Source organism: Rhinolophus ferrumequinum, chromosome 15, assembly GCF_004115265.2.
Source record: "Rhinolophus ferrumequinum isolate MPI-CBG mRhiFer1 chromosome 15, mRhiFer1_v1.p, whole genome shotgun sequence".
NCBI classification, from domain to species: Eukaryota; Metazoa; Chordata; class Mammalia; order Chiroptera; family Rhinolophidae; genus Rhinolophus; species Rhinolophus ferrumequinum.
In genome coordinates, this window is record NC_046298.1 from 32236613 (window position 1) to 32253982 (window position 17370).

Genomic DNA, 17370 nt, shown 5'->3' on the forward strand with positions numbered 1-17370 from the left:
TACCTGTTCAGCAGGTCAGAAACTAAAAATGAACAGACATTTCACAAACCACTTCACACTTACTTCTCCAGTTCCAGCTGAGTCTTGAGTTTTTTCTTTGCTCCCATGGTGAGGGATTCAAATTTATTTAGATCTTCTTCAGTAAGACTCAGAAACTTCCATAGAAGAAACAAATAACAAAATTAATGAGAGTTAAGTAGGATTCTGAAAACAAAAGAGCTTGGAGTTTAACAAACGTATTCTATCTCTAGAATATGTGAACAATAATTAAACTTAACTAGATAATAAAGGACTTGGGAACACTAAAACATTTACTTGCTAAATGTTTTGGTGTCCATAATTCAAAATACTAGCTGCTCATTTTGCGTTTCAGGAGCACGGGCACCTCAGGACTGTTTGGTTAAGACTGGGTCCTGGAAAGTCCGAGCTGTGCGGGCAGGTGAGAACAGTGACGCAATGTGTGTCAGTGCACCCTCCCTCCCTGAGACGCCCCCCTCAAATGCAAGCATTTATCCTCCTGCAGACAGGAGGACAGTTTCTTTTAACAGCTCTTTTTTTTATCTTGAAAATCACCATTGTTCTAGGGACAAGTGCAAGTTTGTTGGGTAGCAAGTGATTCAGGAGAGTAGGCGCCATTCGAATTGAATGGCTAACTAACCCTCGGCCTTACACGGTCCTCTGCTTCTCACAACAGTCCGTGTTGATTTGTGATTTTAACCATTTCAACGCAAACATCAGATTAAAACTTTTTAAACTGATCACAACCAAGGTTAGTAAAATCTGTTGTTTTTAAGATCTATGAATCCTAAACCGAGAGTATTACAAATATACTTGAAATCTGTTCTTTAATATGTAGTAAAAGCTGGGTTTCTAGGTTCAATTGCAGATTTCTGGACAAATGCCATTTTTACGTAGATAAAAGCCACCAAGTCATTTTATCCAGCAGGGGGAGCTCAGAGTTCAAACACTGTGTACAGCTCTAGTCTTATTAGTGATACCAAGACTTAAGAAATTTCAGAATTTTTTTAACAGTGAAAAAAAGTTCCTCATCAGAACTTTCTATTGTAAAAAATAATTTCTATGTGGACTGCTTGAAAAACATAAAACCCATCTATTCCTTTAGCTATCTGACCCTAAATCAAGTCAGATCATTGGAGAGCCACTTCCTCAGGGCAGGGTTTGGGCTCCTTGCAGACCTGGCCTTCCTGAGATGAGCCTCCGCACATGCTCTGGCCTACACTGCAGGACATCTAAGACAGGTGGGGCGTGCAGGCACCACAACTCACTATTTCTACCTATTGCGGGACGGCTGGAAACATAACGTCCTTCACATCACATAAAGTACCTAATCTACAACAACCTCAAACTATCTACAAAAGCTGTTTATAACCAATTCTGTTCCAGTTTCTGCTTCAGCTGCAGGCAGCCTTCAAATTCCAACCCACTGCCACGCTCCCGTAGCAAGCACCTGTGGGTGTTAAGTATCAGGCTGTGTGATTTCCACATCCCATGCAGTTTAGAAACCCAACTCAGTTCCTCTAGGAATGAGGTCAGAAGAAAGGCAGGTTACCTCAGAAAACAGGCAAATTCTACATGTGCCTTTTTAGGAGCCAACATACCTTCTCCATCGTGAGCTGTTTAAAGACGGGGTAGTACTTGTGCAAACGCAGTTTCCGCAGCCAATCTAAAATCCCATTCTGCTCCTGGGTCTGAGGGGTCTGCAGACTGGAAGGCATTAAGATGGCAGGCGAGGTGTCCATCTGGGTCCGGTAGGCCAGTGTCGAGCCCCCGCCGCCACTGTGGGAGCAGTGGGGCAAGGCGGCTGCGCCGGCCGAGTGCTGCACGTGGTGCTGAGCGCCGCTCTGAGAGGACGGGATGCCGGCCACTCCGCATACGGGCCTGCGAGGACAGCGGACAGGGGGTTTCCAAAGACCTCAGCCTCCACTGAAGATCACGTTAGAGGTGTGCGCCAGCTTCCACATCCTGGCCCACATCTGCGGTCACGTCCACTGCTCACCTCAGAGCCCCTTCTGCCCCTGAGCCCCCACACCACCACTGAAGTTCAAAGTCTGTACGTGCATATGTGTACATGTGTGCGTGCATAGGTATCTACTTGTATGTGCTTGAGAACGTGTACACGTGTGCACATTTGTATCCACATGCGTGAAAGCATGTTTGTATACAGACGTGTGTGTCATCACCAGACCTCTAGTGAGCTGCTTAGTTTCTTTCTATTACTTGTACCACAGGGTGATACTGATAATCATAAACTAAAACTGACTTCTACATCTGTAATATTCAAATTCATTCTTTGGGAAAAGCAAATCCTGGAAGCTGAAAGGAGCAGAAAGCATTCCACTTTCTCTTCTTGCCCCTTCTACCCTAACCTGCAAACCCACATACAGTTACTACGTGCTCACTACATACCAGGCCAAGGGGTACATAGTAAAGAGGGAAGCCAGAACTCTCAAAGACCCATTACCTGCCTAGAACTTCACCAAACCATGTGTGTGCGCATGCGCTCTCTGTGACGCTCTCTGTGACGTTAGCCCATTTTAACGTCAGCTGTCAGTGAGACAGCCTATTTATCACCTGAGCACTCCTACAATTGCCGTCAGGTCTCCTGAGAATAGAAGACCCCTAGAGCAGCATTCTAGCACTTTGTGGGCCTCATCACCCGCTGTGAGCTTGTAAAAATGGACATTCTCAGAAATTCCGGTGTCTTAGAATGTGCAGGACCCAGAAACTGGCATTTGCAATAGGGGTCCTTGGGAATTCCAATTCCAGTGGCTCAGAGAACCACTCGCCTCCCCCACTAGCCTCCCAGGAATCTTGGATTATCTCTATCTACTTCTTCTCGCAACATTATTCAAGACTAAGATCAAGAATGACTTAACTCTAGAAACAATGATTTGCACATTTACAAAAGCAGCCTCTGTACATGCTGGTTACATGACAGAAGTCTCACCTTCCAGACACGCCCATCATGGTACCGACTTTAGAAAGGGAAGGGTTGCCAGGACCTGTAAGTTAAAATACACATACAATTTACAGACAATAAAAATATTTTTATTTTTATTTAATCACATTTTATAAACTCACTTGGACTTTGAAGCTGTTGGGTGGGAGACGAAGTGCTGAAAAACTTCTTAACATGGTCATTCTTCAATATGTGAGAAGGTAATGAAGCCAAATACCTAAAAAAGTAAAGAAAGTGGTTTTATTGGCATAAAAATGACATTACAAAAATCAATTGGGAGAGAAATTTTAATCCGTAATTACGAGAAACATATGTTAGAGAAAAAAGTAAACAGAAGTACCTTAACCTATATTCCTCCTGCTTTCACTCAATTTAAACCTCGTCATGATTCGTACCGCTTCCTCATCTCCCTTCCCTTATTTACACTGACTCGCGTTATATGAATCACGTCCCTCAGGCCCACCAGACGGGCAGTGAGACACAACGTGAGTGTAGCCAGCGCCATCACAGCCATCAGGAACCTGCAGCCACTGTGCTGCAACCACGTCTCGGGCGCCAAGATGTCAGTGCCAGTCCTGGAGCCCAGGCAGCAGGCCTACCACTCCCCGCACGTTTACAAAACCAGTGTGCCTGGACGGGATCCAGGGTCCAGAGACACTTGGCCTAAGACACTTTTTAGAGGCCCTAGTTTTACGCAGGAACAGTTTCATAGAGCAGAAACAGTAATCAGATTTTATTTCTTAAGACTGTCAAAATTACATTAAATGGTGGCATATACTTTGAAATTCCTTTATTTATAGCCTCAAAATCACACATAGGTTATTAAGAGCCTTCAAATTCTCCAAAACTGATTATTAAAACCCCCAGAGGCAAAGAAGAGACTCAATCCCTGGAGAGCAACGTGTCACCCTCAAGAGCTCCTGGGAGGACAGAGCAGCTCATGTCTGGCCCCTCCCAACACTGCCGGTCCCACCCACACTGCTGGCCCCGCCCCACACTGCCGAAGGCCCTCGGTCACCACAGTGCCACTGGCCTGGCTGCTCCTGGTGGCTCCTGGGTGGGTGAAAGGCATTACCTCAGGTCCGCTTCCAGATCCATGTGGTTTCTCTCTACATAAAACGAATCTGGGCCAGCTAAGCAAGGAATGAATTTCTCCAAATTTTCTTCAGGGTATAGCTGAGATAACTGAAAGGAATGAAAAAGCATAAGCAGTTATATCAAAAATGATTTTACAAAACCAGAACGCAAGAAAAACTTGGGCAGGTCCTAAATGGTGACATCAGCTGGTATGCTACAAAGTCCCGTTCTATTGGCTACTTTGGGGTTCTACACCCACCCTGGATGCAGAAAGCCATGAAAGAACATCACGCTCCCACCATAACATAAAGTTTGATAATCTACACAACTGTACCTTTCCTTGAGCCCACCAGAGAGATGAGTTGCAAGCTCACCACCTGAACTGAATTTCAAGAGGGACCTGCCCCTCCAAGAGACAGGACATGTGAACTGTCTGAGCTATGACACAGCACGAGGAGGTGGCTGTCACACAAGCTGGTAGAAGAGATGAGCCAAGATGGACACATTCCCACAGGCTGAGTGGGGCCAGGTATCAGACAGCCAGGAGCCCCACACACAAGGGGGTGTGCCCTCATTCCTAAGCTCTCTTCCACAGGCAGGAGACTGGAGAGAGCCTCCACAGGTGGCTGCCCCTGGGGGCCAGGCAGGAAACCCTGTGCCTTTCCCTGGAGACTTCGCTCAATCTAAGACAAAAGCCCATAAGCAGTTGAGGGAGGGACAACATAGCTCTTGCTCCCAGAGCCCAAGCAAAGACCCCACTGTTCTGGGGATGAGGCAGAAGCAATACTCGCCTGCCTATGCGGGTGGGATAGGAAGTCCTTCTGTCACTAGGCCATGGGTAGAGATGCCCTGTCTCTGGGGAAGGTACAAGCAAAACCCCTCTGGCCCCGCGGAATGGGCAAGAAGCCCTTGAGTTGAGGATCCCGATCCAGCACAAAGCAGAGGGCAGCTGCTGCTGGGGAAGGAAGGGGCAGGGATCCTGAGAAAGCCCCACATCAATGGCCTTGTACCTGGGCCTGAGGCTGGAGCAGGAGGATGGAGAATTGCCCCCACTCCAACCATAAGTCCATCACCAGGCAACGAGTAACAGCTATCTCCCGGGGCGGGGTGTGTATGAGGAGTCAACAGGGTAGGGAGACCCCCTCTGTGCCACAGGCACACAGGACTGCTGAAAGCTGAGAGTGAAGCAAGACCATTGAGAAGAACCTACACTCTAGGCTCCACTCAAGGCTTAAAGTACCAGCTCTTTACCAGAGGAACATGAAGCCTGTGGTGCGCTGAAGGTAACCATAGCAACAAAACCCAAACCCAGTTCAACTCCTGACTAGATCAACTTGATGGTCTGACAGAGCAGCATGCACATTTCCAGGCATAATACTGTTTCCTTCAGTCTCTGTATTTTCTAAACATGATGTCTAACAATCAAAAATCGCAAGACATACCCAAAATAATCATCATCATCATCATCATCATCATCATCATAATAATAATAATAATGGAGAATAAACTATCATCAAGATAATCATCAGAACCAGACTCAAAACTAACCCAGATGCTGGAACTATCAGACAGGAACTTTAAAATAACCATGACTTAACATACTAAAGAATTTAATTTTTAAAAAATGCATGAACAAATGGGAAATTTTAGCAGAGAGGCAGAAACTTTATTAGAAGACATGTCAAATGGAAAAGCTAGGGGGGAAAAAAAGCACAAGAAACCCGTGGTACCAGAGATGACGAATTCAGCAAAGTCAACACTTATCAACAGCCTGGGCAGAGCTGAGGAGAAACATCAGTAAACTGGAAGACAGGGCAACAGAAATTATCCAAACTGAAATACAGAGTGAAAAGAGTAAGAAAAACAAAATGAGCACCCGAGAGCTATGGAGAATATCAAAGGTCCAAGTACATGTACATGTAAGTGAAGTCCCAGCAGTGAGAGCGAGCAGAGCAGAAGAAATATTTGAGGGGATAATGAACAAGAATTTTCCAAAAATAAAAGACAGCAAACCAGATATCCAGGAATGCCAGAGAACCTGAAGCCGGGTGAATATCGGCCACTATAAACACCCAGATGTAAGACCAATGCGAGGTCCAAGTTCCCACCAGCATCAGCGAGTCCAGAGAAACTATTTTGGTTATAAAATGAGGCAAGACACAAAGGAGAGGAAACTGAGTGTTCTAAGTATTATTATAGAGGAAAAGTGAACTCCAGGGAGGATTAGTAATCCGATAGAGCATGGCACTGTGCTGTTCTCCAGTGATATCTGGTCTCTAGCCTTCGGCCTGACAGGCTGAAAGGATACGCAGAATCAAACAACTTCCTGCCCAAGCTTGTAAAATAGGATCCCATCAATGCGAGTTTCTCCTACAGGCTTATATCCTTGATTTTTATAATGAAAATGTCAGACTCACTTTGGAGACACTTTAGATACATGTAGGTATATATGTATGTATGCATGCATGTATATAGGTATATGTAGGTAAAGAGGCATTTATTCAGTAGTGGAACATTTTGTTCAAACGGTATTTGTTGAATCAGTTTAAAAACGAACAGGAAAAGCCAATGTGTAAAACACATAAAGGTGGGACTACGTGAAGTCTCTGACCACTGGGCCACCCTCCACCTCTGCTGAAGAGGAAACAAACCAAACCAAACCAAACCCCCTCGGTTATTGTTGCAGTTGCATCTTCTGCCTCATCCCCTTCTCAACAACCAGAAGGGGTACAGACTGTGGCGTGGAGGACCAGGTGCTTCTTGCCCCACACCCGGACTTCCTGTGCACAGGTGCTCTACTCAGGATGCTCGCGGAAGGAAGCCAGGAAGCCATCCACTGCAATGGCTCCGCAGTGTTATCAACCACAGGGGAGCGGGAGCCCTCTCGTTTTTGTAAGAGCCTTTAATCACCTTACCTTTGAAATAAATTCAGTCACTTCAGAGGAAGATTTGGTTACTGATGTTACTGAAGAGTCAGACCACAAGACCTTAAAAACAAACAAACAACCCTTAAAAACAGAGCCCACATCTGTAACTCACAGCAGTCCCGTCCAGGCATTCTTCGCTGGCACAGGTGCTGCGAGCATGATGAGCCCTAGTGGATCGTGCACCTTCTAAGTGGAGCATTTACACATCCCTTGACTTGTTAGAGAAAGAGCATTCACTCAGGTCCATTAAAGCTTAACTTTGTGTTTTGTGCAATTATTTCCATATCACCAAATTACTCAAGCATGGCGTCTAAGGCTGGCTCCTCAAGGTTCAAGCAAGTCACTGACAATTACGACTGCTTGTGACAGCAGTGGACATCACCCTCAAGTGGACCTCCTCTTCTTAGGTCAGTGGACATGACTTCGGATGTGGAATCGAGAAGTTACCAGATTATCAGCTCATGCATCCACACAGGAAGTGCCTGGTGTGTCCCTGCCCTCAGGAATCTGACAAAACTGGGGGCCCCACAGGAGTAAATCCATGACAACTGCCCATGGCAGCAGTACTGAACAGTGGAGAAAATATTCCTCTGATGAGGGTGCAGGAAGAATTTGGGGAGAAAGCATCAGAGGGGCTTTCTAGAAGAAGTTCTACAGTGCCTGGCATGCCGAATACCTGACTATACCTACATCTGTTTTTTCCCTGCCTGCACATGTGACAGTGGGTAGTTTTATTTCATCACTTCATAAATGTCAGTCTCCCCAAATGGACTGTAAGCTCCCTGTGGGAGAGAGCTGCCTTCTTCCTCAGTTTTCTCCCAGTGTTTCACAATGTTTCCACCTAAGGTGCTAAATGGACAATGAGGGGAGGTGGGGACGGCACCTATCTATGCACATCAGAGGGCTTTTCTGCAGAAGAAAAGCCTGAGCTGAATTGGGAAGGGCAAGTGAGAAGTCTGTTAAAGGAACGAGACAGACAGCGGGGATGGAAGAAATGAGAGGTAGGCAGGAGCCAGAACAAGAAGGATAAACCATGAAACAGGAACTTTACCCTAAAACCCAGAAGAAGCCATGGGAGGATTTCAAGTCAGGTAATTAAATGGCCAAATTTATTTTATTACCAAAAATAATAATAATATATTTTTTTAAATTATGTGTGTGTGTGTGTGTGTGTGTGTGTATATATATATATATATATATATATATTTTTTTTTTTTTTTTAAACACTGATTTAGAGCAAACAGGGCTTGGAGAAATGAAAAACAGCTCTGCCCCCCTCCCCTAATCATGTGTGCTGATGGTCTCCCTTGGCTTGGCCAGGCTGTCATCTCCCCTCGCCAGCTGAAATTCACCTGAGTCCCTTTCTATACCAGTTGTCACACCACACAAAAATTACTAAGGTGTATGTTTCATCAAGCTCCCATAAAAGACAAGCTAACTGAGGAAAGGGACCCACTTCTTTATCTTCGAATTCCCAACACCTACAGGAATTCACCAGCAAGGCAAGCACTGGCATTCTCTGAATGAATGTGCCTTGTCACTTAAACTCTACCTACACTAAAATGAAAACACCCAAGCTGTTTTTCTGTCTGAAATAATCAAATCATACAACATTAAAAAGAAGTTCGGGGGTAGGGGACAAGCTGCTACCCACATAAAACACCCGTAACATCTAAGATTGTTGTGGAAAACTTCTCTTTTCCTTACAACTCTTGCACTACAACAATCTGTTTCTAGTTCGCCTCTTTTCTCTCTTTCCGTCCACATTCACATCGCATGAACGCACCCTAACCCCATTAAAACATGTAATCCCACAACTGAATAGTAAGGGTAGCACGGACAGACCATCCATGTTGAAATAAGACAATCTGTGTCCCCAACAATTACATATTTTAAATAGACACAACTATCCTAGGGTGTCTGTTCCCGATATAAGAGAACAGACTCACATCATGCCAAATGCTAGACAATGTCCCGTCAAATCCAAGGTGGCATCAATTGTAAGCTCCCCCATTATTTTATGTACCACCAAGAAAACACGCTGCCAATCAAATTATGGCACAGTATTTTCCTACCACTTACTCAAAGAGCCACTTGGCCCTATTGAGACAGATTTTAACATATCTTAAGCATGCAGAAAAAGCAGAATATGCACAAAATCCATACGCACACGCACACTTAGGATTTCTTCACACTCAGAGTCTTATTCCTCGGACTCACTTTTCACCTCAGTTCCCAACATTCGTGTTTTTCCACAGCCTCACACTCTGGAGCATGTGGAGCAGCATTTTCTCCACTCTGCACAGGAACTGGCCCAGCCAGAGGCCCTGCCCAGTGCTCGCGCCTTACCTCTAGGGTAAGCAGGAGACCCAGCGTCACCAGACCTATTGCCGGGCCCTTAAGGCACCCCAGGCCAACCACGGAGACAGGCACCGCAGCCACACAGAACAACGTGGCCTGAAGGGCCATGTGCAGAGAAGAAAACTGTTTTAAAGAAACTAACACTGTCATTAATATTCTCAGTGAAGTAAGAGAAGAAAGCATAGCCAAGAACAGGATGCCATGGAAAAAGAACTGTCACAGAACAAGTGTTCCTTGAAATTAAAAAAGGATAGCAGAAGTGAAAATTTCAATTGATGAGATGGAGGATGAGGTAATCTTCCATAAAGCAGATAAAAAAAAAATTCAAAGGGAAGGAAAACAGAAAGAAAATAAAACAAAGGACCAGTCTTGAGGTCCAATATGCAGACAATAGGACATCAAAAACAAAAAAACCAGAAAAATGGAGCAGAGGAAATCAAGAGGAATGATTCCAGAAAAGGTCCCCAAATTTTAGATTAAAAGGGCCCCCTGGGTCTCAGCACGTGATAAACACAGACCTACGACAAGCACATCTCTGAGAAACGTGCAAACACTGGGGACTAAGAAAATCCTGAAAACCGCCAGTGTAAAAACAGGCCACAGCACAGGCTCAGGAACCAAAACAGGGTCCTGCTTCCCAGCAGCAACACTGCAAGACGGTCAATCTAGCAGTGCTTTCAAATTCCTAAGGAACAAGATGTCCACTCTAGAACTGTCTTCTCGGCCACATGTCAGTGTGGATGGAGAGACACTTCCGGACACGAAAGTTCTCAGAAATGGTACCTCCCAAGTACCCTAAGAAGTGACCAAAGCAACCCCTAAAACCTGGACTAACTTAAGACTTAAGATGACCTAAGACCCAACAACAGGAAAGGGAGGAAGGGACTTCTGGGTGATGATGAAAGGGGACCCCACGACGAGAGCTGTGTACTGGGCTGAAGACCTCACCTCCAGGTCAGAGCAGAGCCACGTCTCCAAAGACCAAACCGAAAGGAGCCCAGACATGTCTGAACTCAATGAGGGGAGCCTTAGACACCCAGGGAAAACCTAAGGGGTGAAGCTGTTTTCCTAAGGACTTGTCCCTGAGCAAACAAACAAAAAGAGATACTTAACTCTAGGGAAAACCAAATGTTGGAAAGGATAAGTACTAGGCATACACCATATGGCTCCCAATACCAACAATCTTCACATAGTCACACTAATTATACAACCACTGAGGCATATATCAAAAGCAGCAGCTCTCTGTGACTTCCGGCAACGCATGCAGAATTACTGGACTCTAAACTCTGTACATGTACAGCTGATGAAAACAAAAACTACATTTAAAAAAAAGATGCCAAGACTCATCCTTTGCTAATAATGATAAAATATTCAGAGCAGTTAAGATTGTTTTAAGATGAAAAAAAGAAACTTTTAAAGACCTAGCACTAAAATAAATGTAATGTCTGGATTCTTAAGGAAGAATGTCATAAAAAGAGTGGGGTTTTTTTATTAGTGTTCTATAGTTCTTTTTAAGTCAATAAAACTAGAATCGAATAGGTGTTTCAAGGGTTTGGGTAGTCTGTCTTTTGATGTTTTGTTTTTTTTCTCCCTGTCCTTCATCTGTAATAAGAAAATTTTATTTAAAAAAAAGTTTTAGTTATTCGTTTCTCAACAGTGAATGTAGAAAAACTGGTAAAATTTGGACACATTTCACATGTACACAGTCACACACTAATTTTATATTTGAAAAGATTCTGTCACTTGCTTCCTATATACTGATTTGGTTTCCTCAGTAACTAGTAACTAGCAATTACAACTTCAGCAAAAAAAAACCCAACTCCATGGAAAAGAATAGGAAACTCAAAAACTCCTATCTGTGGTACATTTGTATGTTTTGCACTCATCTTAATCCAGTTATGTCTTGCTATAAAAGAGTAACCTTTCACTTGTATCCTGGAAAACAATGATACATAAAAATTAAAACTAGAGATAAATAAGGCTAAGAAAATTGGTGGCACAGAGAGTGACTGATTTCTCCCTGAATAAGTGAAGGCTTTCAGGAAAAAGTTCTGCCTTTGAGTCCTCTTATAGTGTCAGCAAACGACTGTCACATCTCATCGAGGAATGGCAGACCCTCCTAGTAAGATTTATTATTTTTCTGGTCACAGTATAATACCTATTTCTACATACAAAGGACAACCTATTTAAAGGACAATTTATTTAATCTTCATTAGTTAGGGTTCTGTGGACAAAAGGAAAAGTTTAATCAGCAGGTTAATTTTTTTTCCCAGTTTTATTACGTTGTAACTGATAACGAAACACACCTATTTAAAGAGCACAATTTGATGTTTCAACATATGTATATACCGATGATGGTGTCATCACTGCTATCAATATAATGAACATATCCATCAGCCCCAGAAGTTTCCTCCTGCCACTCCCCAGGAAGCCACTGATCCACTTTCTGTGTTTGCATTTTTCTAGGATTTTATGTAAATGGACTCATACTCATATTTTGGTGTGGGGGTCTGCTTTCTTTCGCACAGCATAATTATTTGCGTTTCATCCATATTGCTGAGTGTATCAATAGCTCACTCCTTTTTACTTTGAGTGGTGTTCTACTGTATGGATATGATACCATATAGTCTGTTTATCCATTCTCCTGCAGACAGATATTTGGGGTGTTACAAATAAAGCTGTTATGAATATTCATGTAGAAATCTTTGTATGAACATATGCTCTCATTTCCTTTGGAGTGAATCTGATGGGTCATATTTTAGGGATATGTTTAACTTTTTTAAAAAACTACCAAACTGTTTTCCACAGTACTTGCACCATTTTACATTCCCAATGCAGGAGAGTTCCAGTGCTTCCACATACCTAGCAACATTTGATATGGTCAGTCTTTTTAAGTTTAGCCATTCTAATAGGCATCTAGTATTATCTCACTGTGGTTTTAACTGGTGTTTTCCTAATGACTAATGATGCTGAACATCCGTTCACATGTGCTCTTTGCCACCCATACGTCTCCCTTGGTAAAGTATCTATTCAAATCTTTGATTCAATTTTTATTGGACTGTTACCTTATTATTGAGTTTGAGAGTTCATTATATATATAGAGGGTGCCAAAAAATTGTATACACATTTTAAGAAAGGAAAACTGTATTAAAATTGTAATACTCAATATACACCGATAACCAAAGTTTCATCTTTTGTTATCGGTATGTACTGTTTGACTTCGGTATATCAAAACGGTATATCACGTTTGACTTCTGCAATTACAAGAGGTGTTCAAAGTGGTTACCATCAGCGTCCAGACACTTCTGATGATGGCGAACTACTGCTTGGGCAACGTTGACCAAAGTGTCCACTTGTATGCATTTTTTGGCACCCCCACTATTTTGAATACAAACCTTTATCAGATATATAATTTGCCACTATTTTCTCCTAGTCTTTGCCTTGTCTTTAATTTTTTAAAAATTTTTTTACACTTTATTTGACATTCAATATTATTTTATATTAATTTCAGGTGTACAGCCTGTCTATTTTCTTAACAGGGCCTTTCAAAGAGCAAGTTTTAAATTTTGATGAAGTCTAATTTATTTGTCTTTTATGGGCATTTTTGGTTCTGCATCCAAAAAGTCTTTGCCTTTGTCACGAAGTTTTATCCTATGCTTTCTTCTGGAAGTTTTATAATTTTAGGTTCTACATTTAGGTCTGTCATCAATGTTGAGTTAATTTCTGTGTAAGAGGTGAGATTGGTCAAGGTTCATTTCTTTTGTGTATGGATGTCTGTTCCAGAACCATTTGTTGGAAAAATATCCTTTCTTCATTGCACTGCCTTTGAACCTTTGTCCAAATCAATGGACCATTTACATGTGAGTCTAACTCTCGGCTCCGTTTTGTTCTGATCGATGCCTCCTCTATCCTTTCAGCAACGCCAAGGTTTCAGGATTCCCGTAGTCTAACTGCAAGTCTTGAAACCAGATAGTGTGTCTTCCAACTCTCTTCTTCTTCTCCAAATCATTTTGACTACACTGTAGTTCCTTCCACCTACACTTGAGAATCAACTTGTTGATTTCTAAAACAGGAAAAACGTATTGGGACTTTTTTTGGGGGGGCGGGGTCATTAAGATGATGGAAAGTTCATAAGTTTAAAGATATGTTAAGTCATCGTCTTAGCCTGTGGCCCAGCAGTTCTCCCTCTTTGCAGAGCTGCCGGATCTGATAACAGCTACCCTGCTTCCCCGAAAACAAGACCTAGCCAGACAATCAGCTCTAATGTGTCTTTTGGAGCAAAAATTAATATAAGACCTGGTGTATTTTATGTTATATATTATATTATATTATATTATATTATATTATATTATATTATACCTGGTCTTATATTATAGTAAAATAAAACCGGGTCTTATGTTAATTTTTGCTCCAAAAGATGCATTAGAGCTGATTGTCTGGCTAGGTCTTAATTTCGGGGAAACACAGTAGCCAGAGTGACCGCAAAATGCCAGGAGCTCCCCTCATCATAAGGAGGTTCTTTTCTAACGTGTGAATAACAAGCAAGTAGCCACTTATTTCAGAGCAGAAGAGTGTAACTCGCCAGCACACAAGCACACAGTTACAGCTGCACAAATAAACGGTGTGTTTTGTAAATAAGATGATTTTTTTTTTAATGTTGATTTTATCTTTCTTTTGTGCTTTGAATACCATCCAACAAACGCAGTTTGGACAATACATTCCTTAGGGCACATCAAGCTGGTATCCCAAAAGAACAGCTAGTTGCTGGGTAGTGAAGAATGATCACCTTCCTAAACACAAGCGTACTTTTATCAGTTATCAGATCAGGAAAAGCCAGCTTTCCAGACAACCAGAGCTTTCTCTTTAAGGACTGACACACTTCAGCTTCATTCCCTTGGGGAAGAAACATCTTAAACTGAACATCTAACCCTGTCCGACACTCGTCACGTGCACACTAAGCAAAGTCCCTAGACTAGTGCAGCAGCCCCCGAGCTGCGACCGGCGGGGCGGCCTCGGCTCCCGGCTCCTCCTGGAGCTGTGCAGAGGTCGCGGGGCACCAGGTCCCTATGGCTGCCAGCCGGCTGCTGTCTGCACCTCCTGAGCATGAGTCCCTCCTCTGGGGAGAGGCAGGAGAGGCCAGTGTCTAGTTTGCCAAAGCTCATGTCTTTGGCAAGAGGCTGCAGGCAGTCGTACTGTATACAGTTTCTTCATTTCATGCGGCACAAACCCAATTCCTGGCCACAAGGAACAGGACTGAGGATGGGGGTGAAGGTGAATCAAAGCCCAGATGATCAGGGCGGTGGAGAGTGGGGCCAACTGCCTCAGAAATGCTGCCCGCTCAGCAGTTTCCCAAATGGGCAGTCCTGCAGGGGACACCTGCCAGCAAGAAGCAGAGAGTGGAGGGGAGGGGACAACACGCCCAGGGTTCCAGGGACTTGCCGGGCTCCGACCCCAACTAGGCGTGGAAGACGGTGGATTCCCAGATTCTCTGGTTGCTGAGGCTTGGGTGCTGGTGGCAAACTTAACAACCTCCAAAACCTAATTTAAGTCTTTCCTGTACATTTTGAAAAGACATCTATCGCGTAACAACTGATTCTCATGATTCAATACCTCCCAAATCAAATGAAGATTTTATCCTTTCAGTGGAAAAGGTATTTTGATGTAGCTATATATACTCTTTGAAAAACCAGTAATCTGCACATAGTACACATACTAGATACCAACCAGAAGTTTTTATTCCTGAGAACATTCCCCAACGATGCAGGACACAGATTTTCCTTATCAATCAGTTTTCAGGCACGTGGTCAGAGAACCTCACACAATGTTCTGGGCAAGTAACAGAACCTTAGGGACGTAGCCATGCAGAATACACTTCTCAGCCAATCCCACAGCTAAGTGGGACCAAGACACTAGGTTCTGGTCAACAAAACAGAAGCAGAAGAGTCTAGTGGCTATTCTTAGGAATGTTCCTTAAAAGAAAGATAAACCCTGTCCCCTCCTTTTCATCCTGTGTCTTGCTACTTGAAATGACAATGTGAGGACAGGAGCCCTAGCTGCCCGCTGGGGCCATGAGGCTAAGGTTCACCTTGGAGGGACATCAAAGTAGGCAGCTGGAGGGAGCCTGGACCATAAGGGTTTCAGGGAGCACAGCTGCCACACCAGCACCAGGCTGCCTCCCTGTATATGCCAGTGCTGGTAAGCCACTGTTACTGAGAGTCTCTCATCCTAACACACCGTGTGCCTCAATTGTCACAATTCTCCACGTCAGCCAACTTAGGTGACCAACTACCAGCAGCTGCGCATGTCAGTCTAGAGAACGTTCACCACACAGACCAAGGAGCTTTTGTCATTTAGTGGGTACAGAAGAAGAACAGCTTGAGTTTGCAGGCCTTTCCTAACTCCAGATCCTGTGTTTGGAAGGGACTGCCTCATTTAATTCTCCCCTGGCCCCCCTCCCCCTTTACTGACTGACTGGAGTTGGTGGGGCACAGAGAAGTTCAGCGTTGCCCTTGGTCACACGGCTAACAGGGATGGAATTGGACTATTAACTCCAGGCTATTCCAGACCCTGGGTCCCTCCCCCTTGGGGAGGCCACTGAGGTTAGGGGGTGAACACCCCAAAGGCCAGAAGTCCAACAAGCCCTGTCCTAGAGATGGCCCACCCATGGTCCCAGTCCCAGCTTTCTATCTTCCACATAAGGAGCAGTGCATCTTTATTTAGATAAATAAATGTATCTATTCATGGTAAATGTTTCCTTTCTATCCCTTAGAGGAGAAAAGGGGAAACAAAAATTTAGCATCTTACCTCAAAGGAACATTCAACATTTCTTTCATTTTTTTTATGTGATAATCCCTTCAGGTCTATCTTTTCAACACTCACTGTAAAAGTACAAAAACAAAAAACAACAAACGAAATTAAAAAAAATGAAATACAACCTTGAAATACATATTATTACTTAGTTAGCAGTTAGCAATTGATATTTTAGCAATTTTCAAAAGAAGGCTTTCAAAACCCAGGGCTGCTCAGTCTCTTCCGTGGTGTGTTTGCCTGGAATGAGAAACTGAAGAGAAAGATAAAGAGCTGTCATGCTCAGGAATGGAAGGTGAATTTAAAAGTAAAGCAGGAAAAGCAGGCAAACAAATAAGTACCAATCCTAGAAAAAGGAAGAGAACAGTGCTTGAAAAGAGAACATAAACTTATTTGAATGCACAAAGAGTACGAATTCTAATTATAACTGAAGATTAGTTATGATCGGTTCCAATTTCTGAAAAACTAACGCTCCACATTTCCAACTGTGACTGTCTCAGACACGGAGGCTCTCACGGGATCTTCTCGTCAACAGAGCACCGTCTCCTTCTCCGACAGGGCAAGGCTGGAGGTCAGCAAGCAGCACTCACAGAACAGACAGGAAGATTCCCAAGGCTGCCACCAAAGAACACGACGTGGATTACCAGAGATGGCCGCACAGACAGACAATGACCAAAAAAGACACCACCATTCGAGAGCGTCCTCAAGTCCTCCGTTTCTTCATACCACCCTTTCCACAAACGTGGGTGCATTTTTTCTCCTCAAAAATAAAATGATGCATCAGACTATGCAACCTTCCATTACTTTTTACTATTTCTAGAGGTCATTTGGCAGTGTACTATGAGGATTTCTATAGATCTTTCAACTGCCCCGTCCTATATGAAATACTCAACATAACTGATCAAAACTATTATGTTACAATTCCTGTAGCCGCCCCATCTCCTGGTGTGCCACACCAGTGTTCCCGAAAGTCTCCTCCAAGGAACACCAGTTCTGTAAGATGTTCAGTGTCACCCCCAGAAAGCTTCAGGGTCATCAAGTTTAGAGTAAAAATCCAAGAAATTCCTTCTTGGAAACTGTCCATGTATGTTAGCATATTCAAGGCTCTGAGAAGTCCCACACGAATACTCCTTTTATTAACAAGTCCTCCTCCTTTTCTGTTTTCTTTTTGCCCACAGAAATCTTTTCTCCCCTAAGATGTATGAACATCCCAGAGAA

General features: G+C 43.5%; 1 protein-coding gene across 1 annotated transcript in view; it reads right to left on the reverse strand.

Moving 5' to 3' along the window:
* ZCCHC14 (zinc finger CCHC-type containing 14) overlaps positions 1 to 17370 on the reverse strand; it is a 61369-nt gene that overhangs the window by 10638 nt on the left and 33361 nt on the right. The window contains exons 3-9 of the mRNA XM_033127037.1: positions 16150 to 16223; positions 6973 to 7044; positions 4056 to 4165; positions 3103 to 3197; positions 2969 to 3023; positions 1620 to 1899; positions 64 to 155 (exon numbers count right to left, since the gene is read on the reverse strand). Of these exons, the coding sequence (XP_032982928.1) occupies positions 64 to 155; positions 1620 to 1899; positions 2969 to 3023; positions 3103 to 3197; positions 4056 to 4165; positions 6973 to 7044; positions 16150 to 16223 (778 nt within the window). The remainder of the gene's footprint in view (positions 1 to 63; positions 156 to 1619; positions 1900 to 2968; positions 3024 to 3102; positions 3198 to 4055; positions 4166 to 6972; positions 7045 to 16149; positions 16224 to 17370) is intronic.